Genomic DNA, 18,365 nt, shown 5'->3' with positions numbered 1-18,365 from the left:
AAGCATAGAGTATGGGGGTAAGGATGATTTTTTTGGAAAGAAGACCAAGAGGGACCAGTCAGAAAGGTGAAAGGAAGACAGATCATCCTTTATCATGATACTCCAGGGAAGAGGGAGTACCTTGAAGTAGCAAGTGTCAAATTCTGCAAAGAGATCAAGAAAGAAGAACGGTGGGAGGAATGACTAGAGGACAGAGAAAAGGTTTAGGTACATAAGTTATACAGAAGGAGAGATGAACAGATGGGCATTATGGGAAGAAAGGAATTTCTAAGGCATGGATGGGGGAAATTGTGGATGATGAGACCAAGGGTATGACCAACCTTTTGTATAAATTAGAGTGAAGGGTCAGGGCAGATAATGGAAGCTGATGAACTGAGAAACAGGAGTATTTGATGGGACATGAACATAAATTGAATTTCTCAAATATGAGGGCAAATTTGGGGTAGAGAGGATGTGTCCTAGGTACTAGATTCCTAAGACAGAAGGAAAATGACAAGGCTGGAAGATAACCATGTCCTAAATAGAATAAAATTCCTAGATAGTGTGAAAAGAGCAGTTGTTATGTGTTCATGGAATGGGGAGGACCTAAAGGTGACAAGTGATGAACAAGAAGCTTGCCTTCTCATATAGGTCAGTGTCTTAAGAAGACCTATGATAAGGTACAGCTAGAACTCCTGCATTATTTCATTATTGGCAGCTAAGTGGCACAGTGAATAGAGCACTGGGCTTGAAGTCAGGAAGTTTGTTGTGGATTGTGTGTCTTGACTCTTCATGTCCCCATTTAAGATTTTCTTGACAAAGATCCTGGAGTAGTTTGCCATTTCCTTCTCAAACTCATTTCTGCAGATGAGGAACTGAGGCAAACAGGGTTAAGTGACTTGCCCAGAGTCATACAGCTAGTAAGTGTTGGAGGCCAGATTTGAACTCAGAAAGATGAGCCTTCTTCACTTTAGGCCTGGCATTGTATCCACTACACCACCTAACTGCCCCCAAGTGATCAGGAAGACATGCATTTAAGTCCAGCCTCAAACACTTATTAGCTGTATGACCCTGGGCAAGTCTACTTAACTTCTATCTGCCTAAGTAAGTTTCATCAACTATAAAATGGAGATAATAACAGCATATACCTTATAGGGTTGTTGCAAAGATCAAATGAGACATTTGTAAAGTGTGTATAGCATAGTTATTGCCACATAATAGGTACTTAAATGTTATTCCCTTTCATTTTTTATAATAATTGGTATTATTGTTATTAATACTAATACTAATAGAATAATAATAACTAGCATTTAGCTATTGTACTTTAAGATTTACAGAGCTGTTTACAAATATTTTATCCTCACAACTCTGGAAGGAAGGTGCTAATATATTTTTACTAATATCCTAAATAATAAGTGTTATTGAAATTTATTTCTAAAATTGTAGCAAAAATAAATATTCTTAAACAATAATTACTCATACATGTCCTTTAAGGGCTAACTTTCTATGTTCTTAAGTAAGCTATATTTGTGAATGTGGATGCTCAGTTAAATTAAATAGCCAAGGCAGAACTATTTTTTCTACCTGTCCAGAGCAGTTCTTGGTCACTCAAAATTCTAGGCCTCTAGATTTTTGAATTCTATTGACTCCTTTGTGCATGTATACTCTGCTATACCAGGGTATAACCTATAACTCAGCAAGAACTGGGCTAAGCTACTCAGGCAACCTAAGCTACCCATTAGGACTTTTCAAATAGAGTTTACATTTACCTCCTTTGTTTCCAGGGAATCTTTGAATCAGGTCACAAGAAGACAAAAGGAACCTCTGCTTAGGCTGGCATGTTGTATTAAGTCTGAGAGGTAATTATGCCATCCTCAGTGGTCTGGGTAGCAGGGAGGACTTGAGTAAGGGAACCGAATGGAGAATCTAGACAGCTTTATAGTTTCTCCTAAGTAGGAACTTCAGAGTATGGTTCTTGCCAGAAATGTTAATTCTCACATTAATCATCTCAATATTAAAGTGTAAGTAGCAGCTTAAATTCCCAAACCAAATAGAAACAATTATTTTATTAACTACTATTTTGGTAGTTCACTGCCACACTTTACTACTCTACCTCTTGTCTATAGTCATTATTAACAAAAACAAATTAGATAAGGTAAACTAAAAGCAGTTTTATTTTCGTTTTTTGGAGGAAAGAAATGTTCTGGTAGTACATTTGACTCTAAGACAAACCTACTATATTTCTTAATTATATAGGTTAGAAAGGCAGGAGAAGAGATGGGAAGGGCTTGAAAATGAAGATGAAAAACTCAAACTTTGTGTGGAAGAAGCAGGAGAAACAAATTGAGAGCAAGTGGAGAGGTATTATTTTGACTGCAGCATTTTTTGAATGGGGAGAGGAGGTTTGTACAACCATTAGTCTGCCTCAGAAATGCTCAAAGCCCCGAGAAAACATAATAGGGGCATGGATCTCCTATAGATCATTGGTAAAAATTAGTTTAATACTAGTCTTTATTTCACCTGCATGAACATTAAGATTCCACTAAAAACAATCAAGATAATGAATATTCATACTTTGCTTATTTTCCTAAAATTTAAATGTGAAAGATTAAATAAGAATCCACATATTAAGTAACAGTCCTTGCTAAGACAAAAGAAGACTAATCAATTTGAATAAGATTAATTTCCTAACTTTTGTGCCTCTCCAACATTAGCAGTGCACTCATTATATAACTTGTGGAAGTCTTTGGTAGTGACTTAAATGAAGAGGTGGCCTTTCTTCTTTAACAGACTGGCTACCTGAAAATGATGAAAACAAGTCCCTGTCTCATTATTGTTTATTATTAAGGTAACTATTATAGAGGTGAGCCTGAGGATTCTTCATATAAGCTCGCATTTATACATTTATACAGTGCTTCATTTTCACTTAGAAAACAATGTTTTTGGCATGACCCAGGTAGGAAGAACACTGGCCCGAGAGTCAGAAGACTAGCATTCACTACCTGGCATGCCCATTAACTCATTGTTAATGTCTTAGGCAAGTAAATTTCATTCTTCAGGCCTTACTTTGGTAAAATAGAGAAGTTGAACTTGATTTTTGAGATGTAATGTCCATCTCAAACAACCCAACACCAGTACAGAATTCTGATCTTTTTCTTTTTTTAATTTAGCTGTTTGGATTGAAAAAAAAATTATGACAAATATTAACAACAATGAACATTTCCATAATAAAAGAAGAATAGAAAAATATTTATATATGAAACTATGAATCTCTGTTGCATCTAGACTGTTCCTTAAAAAATTTTTAAACTAAATTGAATAGAAACATGCTGATCTTTTAATGCTATAATAACCGTAATTTGCTCTGATAGTACTTGAGTTTGGTACTGTCACATTTATGAGTATTTATACTTTAGATTTAGTTCCATAAATATATTTGATTTTGATGTTTACTTTTTTTCCCTTCTCATCCTTAAAAAAATACAAAATTTTACATTCTGTCTTAGAGTCAATAGTGCATATTGGTTCCAAGGCAGAAGAGCAACAAGTACTAGGCAATGGGGGTTAAGTGATTTGCCCAACCTAGGAAGTGTCTAAGGCCAAATCTGAACTCAGGACCTTCTGTTCCTAGGTCTGGCTCTCAATCTATTGAGCCACCTAGTTGTCTTCCTTTCTTATCTCAAAGGTAATTTATTTTTTTAAGTTACTTTCCAGTTATTTACATGTTTTTTTTTAAATTTACATTTCTCCAAGATCTAGTAAAGCATTTTGCACACATTTAAATTAGTTCATCTATGAAAGTAATAAACACTGGCCATAAACCCAGAGTTTTAACAACAAAAGAGAAATTATCTTTACAATCTTTTTGGCATGTGTGTATATATGTATGTATTTGTGGTGTTTGCAGAGGTTTTTTTGTTTGTTTTTTTTATAGAGAGTTCATTGCATTCTCTGAGCCATGTGGTAGGGAGAGTTAGAAAGATGTGGATTATAGCTAATATTGCCTAATAAAAAGTTCAGCATTTTTTAGTAACAACATTTTATAAATGGAATCCAAGAGCATTCTATCTCCTATGCCAAATTTACCAACAATGAAATTCCATTGCATTTAAAAGGATAAATTTTCATTATGTCTTAGTGGAAAAAGTTCAGGATTCAAAACTTAATAGCCAATTAAAAAATAAGAATAAAAGGAAATTAACTTAAGCACCTACTATTTACAATGTATTGTACCAGGTGCTGGGGGATTTACAAGGATAAATAAAATCTTCCCTGCCTCCATGGGGCCTAGGGTCTAGTAAGGAAAGTCCTACCTAGATAATCATAATGTAAAATAGGATACTAAAAGTACAAAGGCTATCCTATATATAATTCCTTTAAGAATAGAACTGACAGATCAGGAAAGGTTTCACAAATTAGCTGTGTGAGGTATTTTAGTTAGTTCCTGTGAATATATAGGAGTTAAACAGATAGAGATTTGTTGGAGGGGGGTAGAGAATGTTTTGGTGTAGGATGTGGCATTATCAAAAGCACAGAATTGATGGAATTGTAGTGTGCCTGGAAAATAAGATCATAAAATTTAAGACTGGAAAGAGACTTTAGAAATCACCTGTCCTAACTTCTCATATAAAGAAAATGAAACCTAAGAAGATGTATTTTTTCCAAGGTCACACAGATAGTAGCACAGTCAGAATTAGAACCCAGGTCCCCTGACTGAACCTAGCATTCTCCACTATACTATACTATGAAGGGAAAAAATAAGAGGTCAAGGAGAAAGGTGCACTGGGAGCCAGATTGTTGATTTGTGATTTATTGGGAAATGACTAGTAAAGAATCTTAAGTAGTATAAGTTCATAATAGAGGACTAGCAGCATGGGTTAGAGATGTTAGGAGAGTCTTCTTGGAAAAGGTAGGCCTTGAGTTGGCCCTTCACAGGGAGGAGGAGGAATAATGACACTTCAGATTGGGGATAGTGATTGTGAAATTTGAGCATCAGTTGGGAGAGAGGAAAGACAGTTGAGTCTTAAAAGAGTCCCCCAAGAACTGTGTAATGAATGTCACAGAGGCTGTCACAGATAAAAGAAGGGTGTGATACAGGATGCTATAGAGAGACTTCGGTGACAACACCAGCTAAATACCCTTTCTGTCTAAAAGAACACTTTACATCTGGGAGAAAAACTTAAAAGACAAGAATTATGTCCATAAAAAGATGCCCTTGACTACACTGTTTGTAGGCATGAAAAAGAAACTTTTATTTCTTTCCTTCCTGTGAAGTGAAAAGCATAACGTATTCTCCCGAGTTCCCCTTGGAAATGGAATCTCTAGATAATCATGAAAGAAAATTACTCAAGTATACTAAATAGATTTCTTTAAAGGGTCAGATGCTTTCATTAGAGTCTTGTCTTCAATTAAATAGTCAGCCTTTTATTCCATCACTGGGAATAAAGTTAACTTTAGCACAAACATGTGGCCCATTGCTTTTATCTTAAAGCTTAGGAGGAACTTAGGCTAATGGAAGAACAAGCAGCACAATGTCTATTACCTCTTAAAGTATGTTTTTTTGATTAAAAATGTAATTTGTGACATTATTATTAACACTTTTATCTTTTTCTCTTTAGATGTATGATTTTTAAAGGTTTACATTGTAAGATAGGGACACAACACTTGTTTTATTTTGAAAGTCAGAAATTATCATTCTGGTTTCAGAAACTTGCTTTATGATCATCTTTTCAGGAAATTTACCATTCTGTAAAGTGAGGTAGATTTCTTTGAACCTTTCATTGAAATAGGACCTCATGGGATCTAGTTGGTCACCCTGGATCTCATGGAGTACATCAGTCAGGGATTGAGCTTTGTGGCTCATCAAATAATAGTATTGATATTATGGCTTTTTAGATGTTACTGGAGCTTGCCCCAAAATAACTTAATTCCACTGGACTTGAGCTTTGACTATTGCTGTGTTATTATATTGAAGGCAGTTGTTTGAGAGATGGTTGCCCTTTCAAGTATGTACCACTCACTGGGCATTGGACACTAATTTACAAAGTTTGAGAAACTACAAAGTGACTTATTCAGTTTTCTCCACAGGATATTAAGGGGTAATGGAAAGGGGCGGGAACTCAAGAGGCCTGAATTTTGAGTGGTCATTTTGCTAAGCTAAGAGAACTTCTATGGGCTTTGGTTTGCTTGTCCACATAATAAATAATAATAAAGTCCTCTGAGTTTCCTTCCAATTCCATATTCCATGGTTCTGTGTGGATAGGCCATTCTTGTAGAATGCCTTATAACCATCCATTTAACTATATTCTATTTTCAAAATTTGTTTCTTCCAGCACTAATTTATATCTTTTAGCTAAACATCCTCTTTTATTGAAGAATTGTGAAAGTATGATATTGTGAAAGCAGATAATTAGATGATATTGGCATTTTCAAGGGTAGAATTGTGTGTTTTGTGGCCATAGTTTAAATATAACTGTCTAAACTGTTTTACAGACAGTTTTGTTCCATAGGCATTAACATTTTATAGGACTAATTTCTAAATTTTCCCTAAAAGGAATATTGGTAATGATTTTTTTTCTCTGCAACATGTTTTCTGTACAAGAACATGTTAAAGAATACCATTGTCTAATGTGACATGAACCTGAAGGGGAAAGAAAAAAATGTTTCAATATGGCTGAGTGCTCAGTACAGCTTCCTCTTGGGTTTTTATCTATTGACCTGTGGCTTTATTGCTTCTCCTTTAGGTTGCAAACATGTGAAAGGTATTCTGTTATATGGCCCCCCAGGCTGTGGTAAGACCCTTTTGGCTCGACAGATTGGCAAGATGCTGAATGCAAGAGAGCCCAAGGTCGTCAATGGACCAGAAATTCTTAACAAATATGTTGGGGAATCAGAAGCAAATATCCGTAAACTATTTGCTGATGCTGAAGAAGAGCAGAGAAGGGTAATGTAAACATTAAATAATAGGAGTTAATTAAAAACCAAGTTATAACTTAGATTGTAAAGAAACATTAAGATCTATGATGGAGGAAGTTGTTATTTTATGTCCTCTATATTTTGGTGTAGCATGCAAATATGGTTTATTTAATGCATAATTTACAGGTAGCTTTATCTTTAAGGCATTAAGATTATTTACATTATATGAACAGATAGATGTCCTTGGCCACAAGACAATCATAATCAAAGATGAGTGATTGCATGGGGGTAAAGGTGTCCCAAACAGGTCTAGGTTTACGTATTACCTGAAGGTATATATAAATACTTTAAAATATAGAAAAAATTTAGCTTGTGAGGAAGTGTACTCACACACATTTATACATGTATATATTAAGGGTCATATGTAAAAATTTGATAACATGAAAGTGAACTGGCTCATCAATAAATTGGCAAGTTCTTTGACTAAGTTCAAAGTTGATTTAGAGCTAAAAAATGAAGTGAATTTAAAACAAACACTTCACCCATTGAATTTTATAAATTTCCTTTTCTTTTTGTTCCTTATTTCAATAAGAATTAAATATCTACAATAAGAATAAGATAAGAATAAAATAACTTGTTGCTATTCTCCTCTTGATACTTCAAATACTTGAAGACCATCATTAAAAGTCCTAGACAGTCTAGTATACATATGATGTTTATATGAGATTTGGGCTTATGTCATTTCTAGGCCTCAAGGTGAAACACACCCAAAGATCTGTATCCAAACAGGTACAAGCTCTGGTATGCTGAGTTGCAGGCCCAGACCAATGGAAGTTAATTCCTTGATTCCAAGATTCAGTTGACTACAACTCCTAGGAAATCCCAGAACCAATAGATTTTTACTGTTTAATTTTTTTCTCATCTTAAGTGTTATTTTACTTTCAATCCTACTTCATGACCATAAATTGTTTTCTTTTAAAGGAGGGGGAAATTACAAAAATAAATAATATGGAAATAGGTATTGAGTGATAATACATGTATAACCCAGTGGAATTGTTTGTCAGCTCTGGGGAGTGGGGTTGGGGGGGAAGGAAAGAACATAAGTCATGTAACCATGGAAAAATACTTGAATAAAAAAAAGATGAGAAAAATGAAAAAAAAAAGGAGGGGAAAAGCTCAAGAAGCACTTTATAAAATCAAAGTAATGAACATTTCCATTTTATTGCATAGGCAGCTTTGTTGTGCTGCAACTAAATTTATATGCAATTAAAGCATACTAAATAAATAATGTTAATAATACTAAAATACTAAAATTAAAACTTAGTTATTTTTATTTTAGTTAATATCTTTAGTTAATAGTAAAAATAACTTAAGTTATTTTTCACTATCAAACACTTTACAAAGAAGAGAAAGAGAACCATGACTCTACTACTTAAACCTTTTTTTAAAAACTGTATATCTTAAATTGACCATGATAGTTCCAACATTGCTTTCCTTCTCTGTGTGGTCATCCCTCTCTGAACTTCCTTTTGACCTCTACTTTGGATTTTTATTATTTTTAATTTATTTATAAATCAATGCCTTCTGTTTTAGAATTAATACGAAGTATTGATTCCAAGGCAGAAGAATGGTAAGGGCTAGGCACTAGTGGGGTTAAGTGACTTGCCCAGGGTCACACAGCTAGGAAGTATCTGAGGCCAGATTTGAACCCCAAGCTTCCAGTCTCCAGAACTGGCTCTCTATCCAATGAGCCACCTAGCTACCTCTATTTTGAATTTTTAAATAATTCATTGATCTTCCTTTTCTTCTTTTTTAAACATCACTATCACTAACCACTATTCTCCTTCAGTAACACAAACATCAAAAAATAAGTTCTCCCTTATAACAAATTATTATAGTCATATAAAACAATAACACATTTACCATGTCTCAAAATATATTCTTATTGCATTTCTAGGCTTTCACCTCCCTCCCATCAACATAAGTCTTTTGAAGTTATAATTGATCATTATGTTGATCAGAATTCTTAAATCTTTCTACAGTTGTTTACCTTTACTGTATTGAAGTCAATTTATATAAATTATCCTCTTGGTTCAGCTCACTTAGGGCCAATTTATGCAAAGCATGCCAGATTTTTCTCTCCCTTTCATTATTCTTTTTAGGGCAACAATATTCCATTATATTTATATATCATTATTTGTACATCTGTTCCATATCTGATGGGTGCACACTTTTTTTCCAGTTCTTTGTTACTACAGAAAATTCTGGTGTGCTTATTTTTACACATATGGGTCCTGGGAGAGGATTCCGAGATAAAAATTAATCATAACCATTCTTTTCTAATACAACTTCTCTTATCCTGTACATTCAGAAATAGCTCAATATACCCAGATAATGACTCCATGCAGTAGGTTGGGGGGAGGGCAGTGTTAACAGAATAAAGAAAAGCATCACCTCTGTGATTCTTGACAGTCTAGGCTGAAGGAGATGAAGACTTGCAAATAGGTCATACTGGCTAAATATAGAACAGTCTCTTCAGAAGGCTGTTGCCAGGGGCTCAATAGCATCAGATTTGTTTCTATGGGAAAAGATTTTTCAGATGGCAAGAGAGGAGAGCTAGAAGCCAGCGGATTGAACAGGATAGTCTTGTAAGGATTTAAACCCTTCAGAAATGGCTTTATTGATGATTCAACTATATTAATCTGTGAACTTTAATTTTGACATCTTTCTAACCTAGTTCCTAATGTGTTGCAATAAGTATTATATCTATGAACTTGCCTTCTATGGAGTAACACACCTGTAAAAATAGAAGTTATACTGACTTCGTGGGTGAAGCATTCTGATGACAAGTTGTGAGATTAGCAGGGTACTGAAAAGGTCAGAATTGTAATGAATTATATTCACAGTAGATTGCCAGGGTGATAGTTTATTTGAACATAGTGATCTCATTGTCTTTGGCTTCATTGTACACCCGGATAATTTTTGAGGTTGGATTAAAAAGGAAGCCATGATTCCAGTGGCAACATAAGGCACATTGAAAGAAAAAATTAGAAATAGCTCCTTTTTGTGCTGTGCAAAATATATAATACTGATGAAAGACTTTTGACAATATGAATGAACGCTCACTACTTTTATGTACATAACTTTTCATGTTAACTTGTGAGAGTTTTTAATTTATGGAAAATCTAAAGATTACAAGAAAGTTAAAATAAACCTTACTCTATAGGAATACCTTGGCAGAACTGAGATTAAAGCTTCAAATTCTTCTTTTTAGTCTTTTTGCATAGGTAGAATGACAAAACCTTCCAATTTAAGTCTTTGAAGTTGGGAAATGAGTATAATTTTTTCCAAGTTTAAATAGGTTTGCATATCATTTACAATTTATAATTATGAAGAGAACAGCTTTAAGGAAAATAGTTTTGTTTATAAAATTTGGGGAAAAATCCATCAACAGTAAAACTTTCTAAAACCCTTTGCTTCATATTTAGAGAGCCAGCAATGGATGCAGTGTTTTATGATAGAAAGAGCACTGGAGTCAATGTCAAAAGCCCTGTATGTGTGACCTTGGGCAAATCATTTAGACTCTGCAGACTTTAGTTTCTTCATCTGTAAAAGCAGAAAGTTGCCTAATTATCTCTAAGGTCCTTTCTACTTCTAATTCCTATGAATGCCATCAAGACCTTACATATAAGAACACAGAGGACTGTTTACCTGAAGAAGAGTAACAATACCACTCCTTTGGGTTATGTGAGCCATTAATGTATAAAATTAATTGCTTATAATAGTCTGGTTCCTTTTAGGGCTCACACTGATGTCTTTCAAATCATGAAGTTCTGGGCTGATTATTTTCCTACCTACATGGCAGCTTCATTCTTGATCTTCTTCCCTATGCTTCCTCTCTAGATACCCAATAGGCTTCTGTTTGGGTTCCTAGAGGCTGGTCTGTTTTTGTACCTGTTGTTCTGCTAGACAGATCATGCAGTCTCTAATCTCTTTTATAATGTGTGCATAGATGACTTTGAGATTTATCTCTTCCTTGTTTCTAGAGGACATTTCCTTAAAAAAAAAATCATTTATTTATTTAATTAATTTTGAATATTTTCCCATGTTTTCATGATTCATATTCTTTCCCTCCCCTCCTTCCTCCCCTTTCCCATAGCCAATATGCAATTCAACAGGGTTTTACATGTGCCATTAATCAAGACTTATTTCCCTATTATTAATATTTGCAGTAAAGTGATCATTTAGAGTCTACATCCCCAATCATATCACCATCAAACCATGTGATCAAGGTAATGTTTTTCTTCTGCATTTCTACTCCCACAATTCTTTCTCTGGATGTGGATAGTGTTCTTTCTCATAAGTCCCTCAGAACTGCCCTGAATCATTGCATTGCTGCTGGTAGAAAAGTCCATTACATTCAATCGTACCACAATGTATCAGTCTCTATGTACAATGTTCTCCTGCTTCTGCTCCTTTCTATCTGCATCAATTCCTGGAGGTCTTTCCAGTTCAAATGGAATTCCTCCAGTTTATTATTCCTTTGAGCACAATAGTATTCCATCACCAACAGATACCACAATTTGTTCAGTCATTCCCCAATCGAAGGACATCCCCTCATTTTCCAATTTTTTGCAACCACAAAGAGTGTGGCTATAAATATTTTTGTACACATATTTTCCCCTATTATCTCTTTGGGGTACAAACCCAGCAGTGGTATGGCTGGGTCAAAGGGCAGGCAGTCATTTAAAGCCCTTTAGGCATAGTTCCAAATTGCCTTCCAGAATGATTGGGTCAATTCACAACTCCACCAGCAGTGCATTAGTGTCTCAATTTTGGCACTTCCTCTTCAACATTTATTACTTTACTTTTCTGTTGTATTAGCCAATCTGCTAGGTGTGAAGTGGTACTCAGAGTTATTTTGATTTGTATTTCTCTAATTATAAGAGATTTAGGACACTTTTTCATGTGCTTATTGATAGTTTTGATTTATCTGAAAACTGCCTATTCGTGTTCTAGAAGACATTTCCAGTTGGGTATTCTACTGACACTTCAGATTCAACATTGCAAGACCAAACTTCATCATTTCCCTTAAGCTTTTTACTTTTAGCTTCTCCATCATCCTGGACATGAACAATCAATTTGTCACTGAAGCCTGAAATCCAAGGTTGATGCTTGATGCCCTTTTATCTTTTCTTTCTTCATGAAAAAACAGTAATAAAATCAGCAGCTTGCTTTCCAACTCTGTATCCAGATTGTTCCTCCCACCCCCTCAACTGCCTTCCCCACCTACTTTGTATATCCTTCCTTCCCACACTGATGGTTTGCAGTTCCCTTTGATATTTTGTTTTCCCCTGTTAAAAACTCCCTAAAAGTAGGAACCCCCAGAATGTAGCACATTGCCTAGCTCATAGTATAAGCACTTATAAAGCAAGATATAAAATGCTGTTTATCTATAAAGACACATTACAGGGGCAGCTGGGTAGCTCAGTGGATTGAGAGCCAGGCCTAGAGATGGGAGGTCCTAGGTTCAAATCTGGCCTCAGACACTTCCTAGCTGTGCGACCCTGGGCAAGTCACTTAACTCCCATTGCCTAGCCCTTACTACTCTTCTGTCTTGGAGCCAATACACAGTATTGACTCCAAGATGGAAGGTAAGGGCCTAAAAATAAATAAATAAACAAATAAACAAACAAACAAACAAATAAATAAACAAACAACCAAATAAATAAACAAATAAAGACACATTACTACTCCTTTTTCAATCATCACTATTTACAAAAATGTTATTCAGGTGTGATTGAGTATCATACTTAATACCTTCACCTATGTCTCACTGACTAGAACCTTTCTCCCTGCTGATCTCACTTGTGTTATTAAAATCATTTTCTGTCTATACTTTAGAAGTTCTGACATCCCTCTATTTTAAATCTGTCATCAGTTCTCTCTTTAACAAATAAAAAATTCTCAATGGAAATATTTCAGAGGTTTCTACCAACTAGATCTACCCTGGTATTACCTTTAATTTATATCCCAAACTGGTTAGTAAAATCTATTAGTCATTTATGAATCCCAGGTGTCTCTGAGTCTTATTGTGATTCCATATGTCTTTTTCCATTAAATTATGCCTCTTCCAACAGTTTAGTTTCGGTTTATATTCCACCTAATTTATTCATAACTTTACACAACCCTGAATCCCATTATATCTATCTAGTCCCTCTAGTACTGTCATTTTATATTTTTTTGTTCTTTAAAACAATATGTTGATTAAAAATACTTATATTTCCTTTTTTTCTGAGTGCAGGGGCCATGTATATACCAATTTTGCTTAATACATATACATAGGCATATAAGAGAGTATAATTAGATTGATTATTTTGAAATATTGATAATATGCAACTCTGTTTTTCCCGTCCTAACAGCTTGGAGCAAACAGTGGTTTGCATATCATCATCTTTGATGAAATTGATGCTATCTGCAAGCAGAGAGGGAGTATGGCTGGCAGCACGGGAGTTCATGACACTGTTGTCAACCAATTGTTGTCAAAAATTGATGGTGTGGAACAACTAAACAACATCTTAGTCATTGGTATGTTAAAGCTTAAAAAAAAACTTGCAAAAAAAAAAAGAGACATACAGCTAGGAAGTATTGAGGCCAGTTTTGAACATAGGCCTGACTCTCAATCCACTGAGCCATCCAGCTGCCCCTGATGCATTGGCTTTTATAACAGATGATAAAAGAGAAAAGCAAGGTGTCCAGGTACCTGCTCTGAAACTGAGGAGAGGCCCAAGAATTCTAGCACTGTCAGTTTTTGGTTCTTTGTGGAGTGGAGAATTGGTTATAAAATTCTCTGCTGTTATTCTTATTGGGAGTGGGAAGGAATAGTAATCCCTGTTTTAAGCCATAGTCACTTGACAAAGTGCTTGAGTTTTTAAAAACTTTTTCCTCTTAGTTGACATTTGTAAAATACTTTTGGAGGCAGCTGGGTGGCTCAGTGGATAGAGAGCCAAGTCTAAAGACTTGGGTTCAGGTATGTACACAATCATTTTCTAGCCTTGTGATCTTGGGCAAGTTACTTAACCCTCATTGCTTAGCCCTTACTGTTCTTCTGCCTTAGATCCAATACTTAGTACTGATTCCAAGATGGAAGGTAAAGATTTTTTTAAATGTATGTTTTACTTTTCAGGAGAATACAGTCCTTCAGGCATTAGGAAAACTATTTGTATATTAATTTCACAACTCTGAAAACTTGTCTGTGCATTTGTTTTAAATTATGTGCCTAGGAATGACCAACAGACCTGACCTGATAGATGAGGCTCTTCTGCGTCCTGGTAGACTAGAGGTTAAAATGGAAATAGGTAAGTCGATCCATCCCAGATCCTTAGTTTCTAGATCATGAGTACAGCAGGGTAGAAGTCTCTGTTGCTTCTTATGTCAGTACAAGCCACATTTTATGAGCAACACATGCTTACGTACTTCTCGCACTCAAAAGAAAAGATGTGTATTCTGGTCACTCCATTGATAGAGACCGCCTTCCCTTTGTGTGTGTTTGGGACTTATAGGGAATTCCTGATGAGAAAATGACCTCTGCTGATGCAAGTCATCTCAGTTCCTGGGGCACTGAGAGGTTAAGAGATTTACCCCAGGTCACAGAGTGAATGTGGGTAAGATCTAGGCTTAAAGCAGGCCTTTCTAAGAGTTCTGTGGCTTCTTTCCTCTGAACTGCACCTCTCACTGTCTGTTTTCAACTGTCAGGTTTGCCAGATGAAAAAGGTCGGCTGCAGATCCTTCACATCCACACAGCCAGGATGAGAGGACATCAGCTGCTGGCTGCTGATGTGGATATTAAGGAGCTGGCTGTGGAGACCAAGAACTTCAGTGGAGCTGAACTGGAGGGTCTGGTTCGAGCTGCCCAATCCACTGCAATGAATAGGCACATTAAGGTCAGTAGCTTCACCTCCATAGAGCAGGGGTCAGCAACCTTACAAAAGGTGGTGTCCTTTTGGGCATGCCAGGGAGTAGAAAGAATGGTACTGATCACACTTAGATCCCCATTTGAGGTAGAAATTAATGGATATAGAGTGAACTTAGGTCTCATTAATAGGTACAAAGTTTGTAAGAAAATAGAAGTATAATTTTACTGGATTCTATCCTGGTCAGATCACATCTGAATGTCATTTGTTCAGAGGACATTGACAAACTAGACTGCAACCAGGATTATTAGAGCCCTAGAGACCATGTCATGGAGTAGTTTGGTGAAGGAATTGCAGTTGTTTAGCTTCAAAAAGAGGAGATATAGGGGGATTGTGATAGCAGCCTTGAAGAGCTGTCAGATGGAAGATGGCTTAGATTTGTTCTGCTTAGCAAAATCTACGAGAAATGGGTGGCAGTTTCAGAGAAGCAAATTTTACTCAATACAAAGAATACCATTTAATAATTAGAAACTGTACAAAAGTGAAATGTCCTACTTCATTGAATGGTGAGTTTGCTGTCACTTGCAGTATTCAGGAAGAGGCTACATGACTCTTCAGCTATAGATTACACTAAATGACTTCTGTGGCCCCTTCCAACTCTGAGATTGTTTGAGATACTAGTCCAACAACCTGATCCTGAATCTTGATTTTTCCCTTTCCTTGACTTGCTATTTCTTTAAATTGTTTTAGGTGTTCTAGACCTTAGAATGTTCCTCAGCTTTGATTAACCCCTAATGCTTTGAGAGTTTAATATTGATTATATTCAATATTTATCATAATATGATCCAGGTATTTGTAGGACCCATATATGAGATAGAATATGAAGAAATTAAACTATAATACAATTTTAGGTCAGGTGTTAGGTCTCATGAGTGGAGATGTGAGCTCTATCAGTCTGCAAATAGATGATAGATGAAACACAGAGCCAATGAATTTTTCATGTTAGTATAAAGAGAAAGAGAGAGAGGAGTAGGAGTGCTGAGGATTTAATTTTGTAGGATACTGATAGTTCAAAAACTAGGAAGAAGAGTGACCTAGCACAGGCTACATCTCTCTGTTTTACACAGAATTACAAATTACATGTTCATTTAAAAAAGGATCTTTTTAAAATTACAGTAGGAGAGAAAAGCATGCTTTTGTGCTGGTCTGGAAAAAGGACAGGTTTTGGAATTAGAGAACTTGGGTTTAAATCCCAATTCTGCCCCTTGGGAATTGTATGATACTGGGCAAGTTGATTTTATCTTTCTGGGTCTTAGTTTTGTCATCTGCAAAATGAGAGAATTACATTAGATGATCTTTAAAGTCCCTTCCAGATTAAAATCTTAAGTCATGCATCAGTAATATATACAAGTAGCAGGATTTGGATGAGAGGTGAAAACCCCCACTGATCTATTATGTACCACATTGTAGTCATCTAAAGTAATCAAACATTGGGATGTTTGCTGAGAAGTTGGTTCTGCTCTTACATCTGAAGAAATTTGGAATGCCAAGGGAAGTTGACTTTTAAATATTTGGAGATGGGAAGGCTACTTTTATTTTCATATAGATAAACTCTGGGGTTTTATAGGTGCATCATGGCTCAAGTTGCTGGTTTGGGGCCCGGAAGGCTCAGGTTCCAATCTTGTTTCTAACATTTAGTAACTGTGTGACCCTGAACAGATTATTTAACTCCTAAATGACTTGTCCACATAGGACTTGTCTACTAAGTCATAGATAGGTTGTGATTATTTGCACAATCCGTGGGAATTCCTTCATGCTGATGAAATAAAAAATAATTTAGATATCAAATATATCTAAAATGCACTGTTTCAATACCTTCAATGCAATACTGCCTAATAAAATTTCTCCTTTTGAATCAGGTACACCAAAAGTTAATTTAGGATAGTTTAGGATAAATGTAAATTCTTTTTTCACCTTTGGCAGTTCAATCATCTTCTCAGAACAAATTGTCTTTTTGAAATTGGGGAAGAAAAGGGGAGATCTTGAAAACTGTCTTTCCCCTACCGTAACAGAGGTTCTTAATCTTGATTTTGTCATCAACCCTTTTGGCAGGTTGGTGAAACTTAAGGACCCAATCTCAGAAGAATGTTTTTAAATTAATAAAATGAAATACAAAAAAACCTAATTATATTGAAACAGTTATGAAATAAAAAAAAAAACAAAACAAATTTATGAAGCCCAAGTTAAGAATACTTGCATTAATTGGTTTTTTCCTCTTTAAATATTATGAATGTAACAATCTTCAATAATCACAAACATTTCAGTATATAAAAAGAGAAATACAACATTGACTTATCTCAGCCTATAAAAATGACCCATACCTTCATTTATAGCCACTAACATATATATATATATATATGTATATATATATATATATAGCACATCCAGTTATACAGCCTATTGTTTTTAGTCACACCTACCAGTTTTTATTTTTCCTTTGTATATACTGATTTTTTTGTGGTTCCAATCTTGTCCTACAAATATCCAACGTAACTATTTGTTGTCATTGAAGAACTTCCCTTTTATTGGACACAAATGGATGTGGTTTTATTAACATTACCTTTTTTTGAGCTGATGGCAATAGCAACTGGCATCTGAACTTGCTTTTGAAGTATTGACTCTGCTGAGTTATGTTTTCTTCTCAAGTTTTATTAGTGAAGAACTAATATTAATGATCATTATAGAAGTGATATTTTCAGTTTTTCAACTTAGGAGCAGTACAAGTAGGAAGTGGAGAAATTTTCTTTTTCATGTGGTTCAGAGAACTTTTCATTCAGAGTTTTGAGGTAGTATAGGTTTTGTGGTTAATGCTTTCTTGTTCTTTATAGGTGCAAGTCTGTGTTGAACTATTTTAAAATAGTAGCTGAATATATTAAAATTGGTTTACCAACACATTTTGCTCAGGATTTTCACTTACAAAATATTTTTAAAAGACTATATTTTCTGATAAAGAACTGATATATGGAACAATGTATTGTACAGTTTCATGTATATCTGTCCAATATTGACCTTCTGTAGGGTAGAGCTGGGAAGGAGGGAGGAAAAATAGCTTAGAACTCAAATGTAACAAAAGTAAATATTTAAAAAATAATTTTTAAAATGTACATGTAATTGGGAATTATTTAATGAAATAAATAAAAATATAATTAAACATTTTTAAAGGATTTATTGTTCCCCAAGAAGCAGTATGGTATATTGGAAAGAGAATTGGCTTTAGAATTAGGAAGACCTATATAGGTCAAGATAGAAGAGGTCAAATCCTATTCTGACACATACAGACTTTGTAACACTGGGAAAATTATTTAACCTCTCAGTTCTCCAGGCAGCTTTCTAGGACTTTTAAGTTGCAGAGGGAATTTTGTCATTTGGAATTTCCAAAACCAATGAAATCTCAAGTCTATCTATCTTTTTTTTCCCCATCTTTCCCCTCTCTCTCTTTCCTCCTGTTTCTTTCCTTCTTCCTTCACTTTCTTCTTTCTCCCATTTCTTCTCTTTCTA

General features: G+C 35.1%; 1 protein-coding gene across 2 annotated transcripts in view; it reads left to right on the top strand.

Annotated features, from left to right (window-relative positions):
* The window catches only part of NSF (N-ethylmaleimide sensitive factor, vesicle fusing ATPase), a 217,494-nt gene that overhangs the window by 94,980 nt on the left and 104,149 nt on the right, over positions 1 to 18,365 (top strand). For both annotated transcript variants that reach the window (XM_007482500.2, XM_007482501.2), the window contains exons 9-12: positions 6,723 to 6,922; positions 13,317 to 13,482; positions 14,178 to 14,252; positions 14,650 to 14,837. In XM_007482500.2, the coding sequence (XP_007482562.1) occupies positions 6,723 to 6,922; positions 13,317 to 13,482; positions 14,178 to 14,252; positions 14,650 to 14,837 (629 nt within the window). The remainder of the gene's footprint in view (positions 1 to 6,722; positions 6,923 to 13,316; positions 13,483 to 14,177; positions 14,253 to 14,649; positions 14,838 to 18,365) is intronic.

Source organism: Monodelphis domestica, chromosome 2, assembly GCF_027887165.1.
Source record: "Monodelphis domestica isolate mMonDom1 chromosome 2, mMonDom1.pri, whole genome shotgun sequence".
Classification (NCBI taxonomy): domain Eukaryota; kingdom Metazoa; phylum Chordata; class Mammalia; order Didelphimorphia; family Didelphidae; genus Monodelphis; species Monodelphis domestica.
Note: the sequence above shows the minus strand (reverse complement) of the source record. Positions and strands in the feature narration are given on the sequence as shown.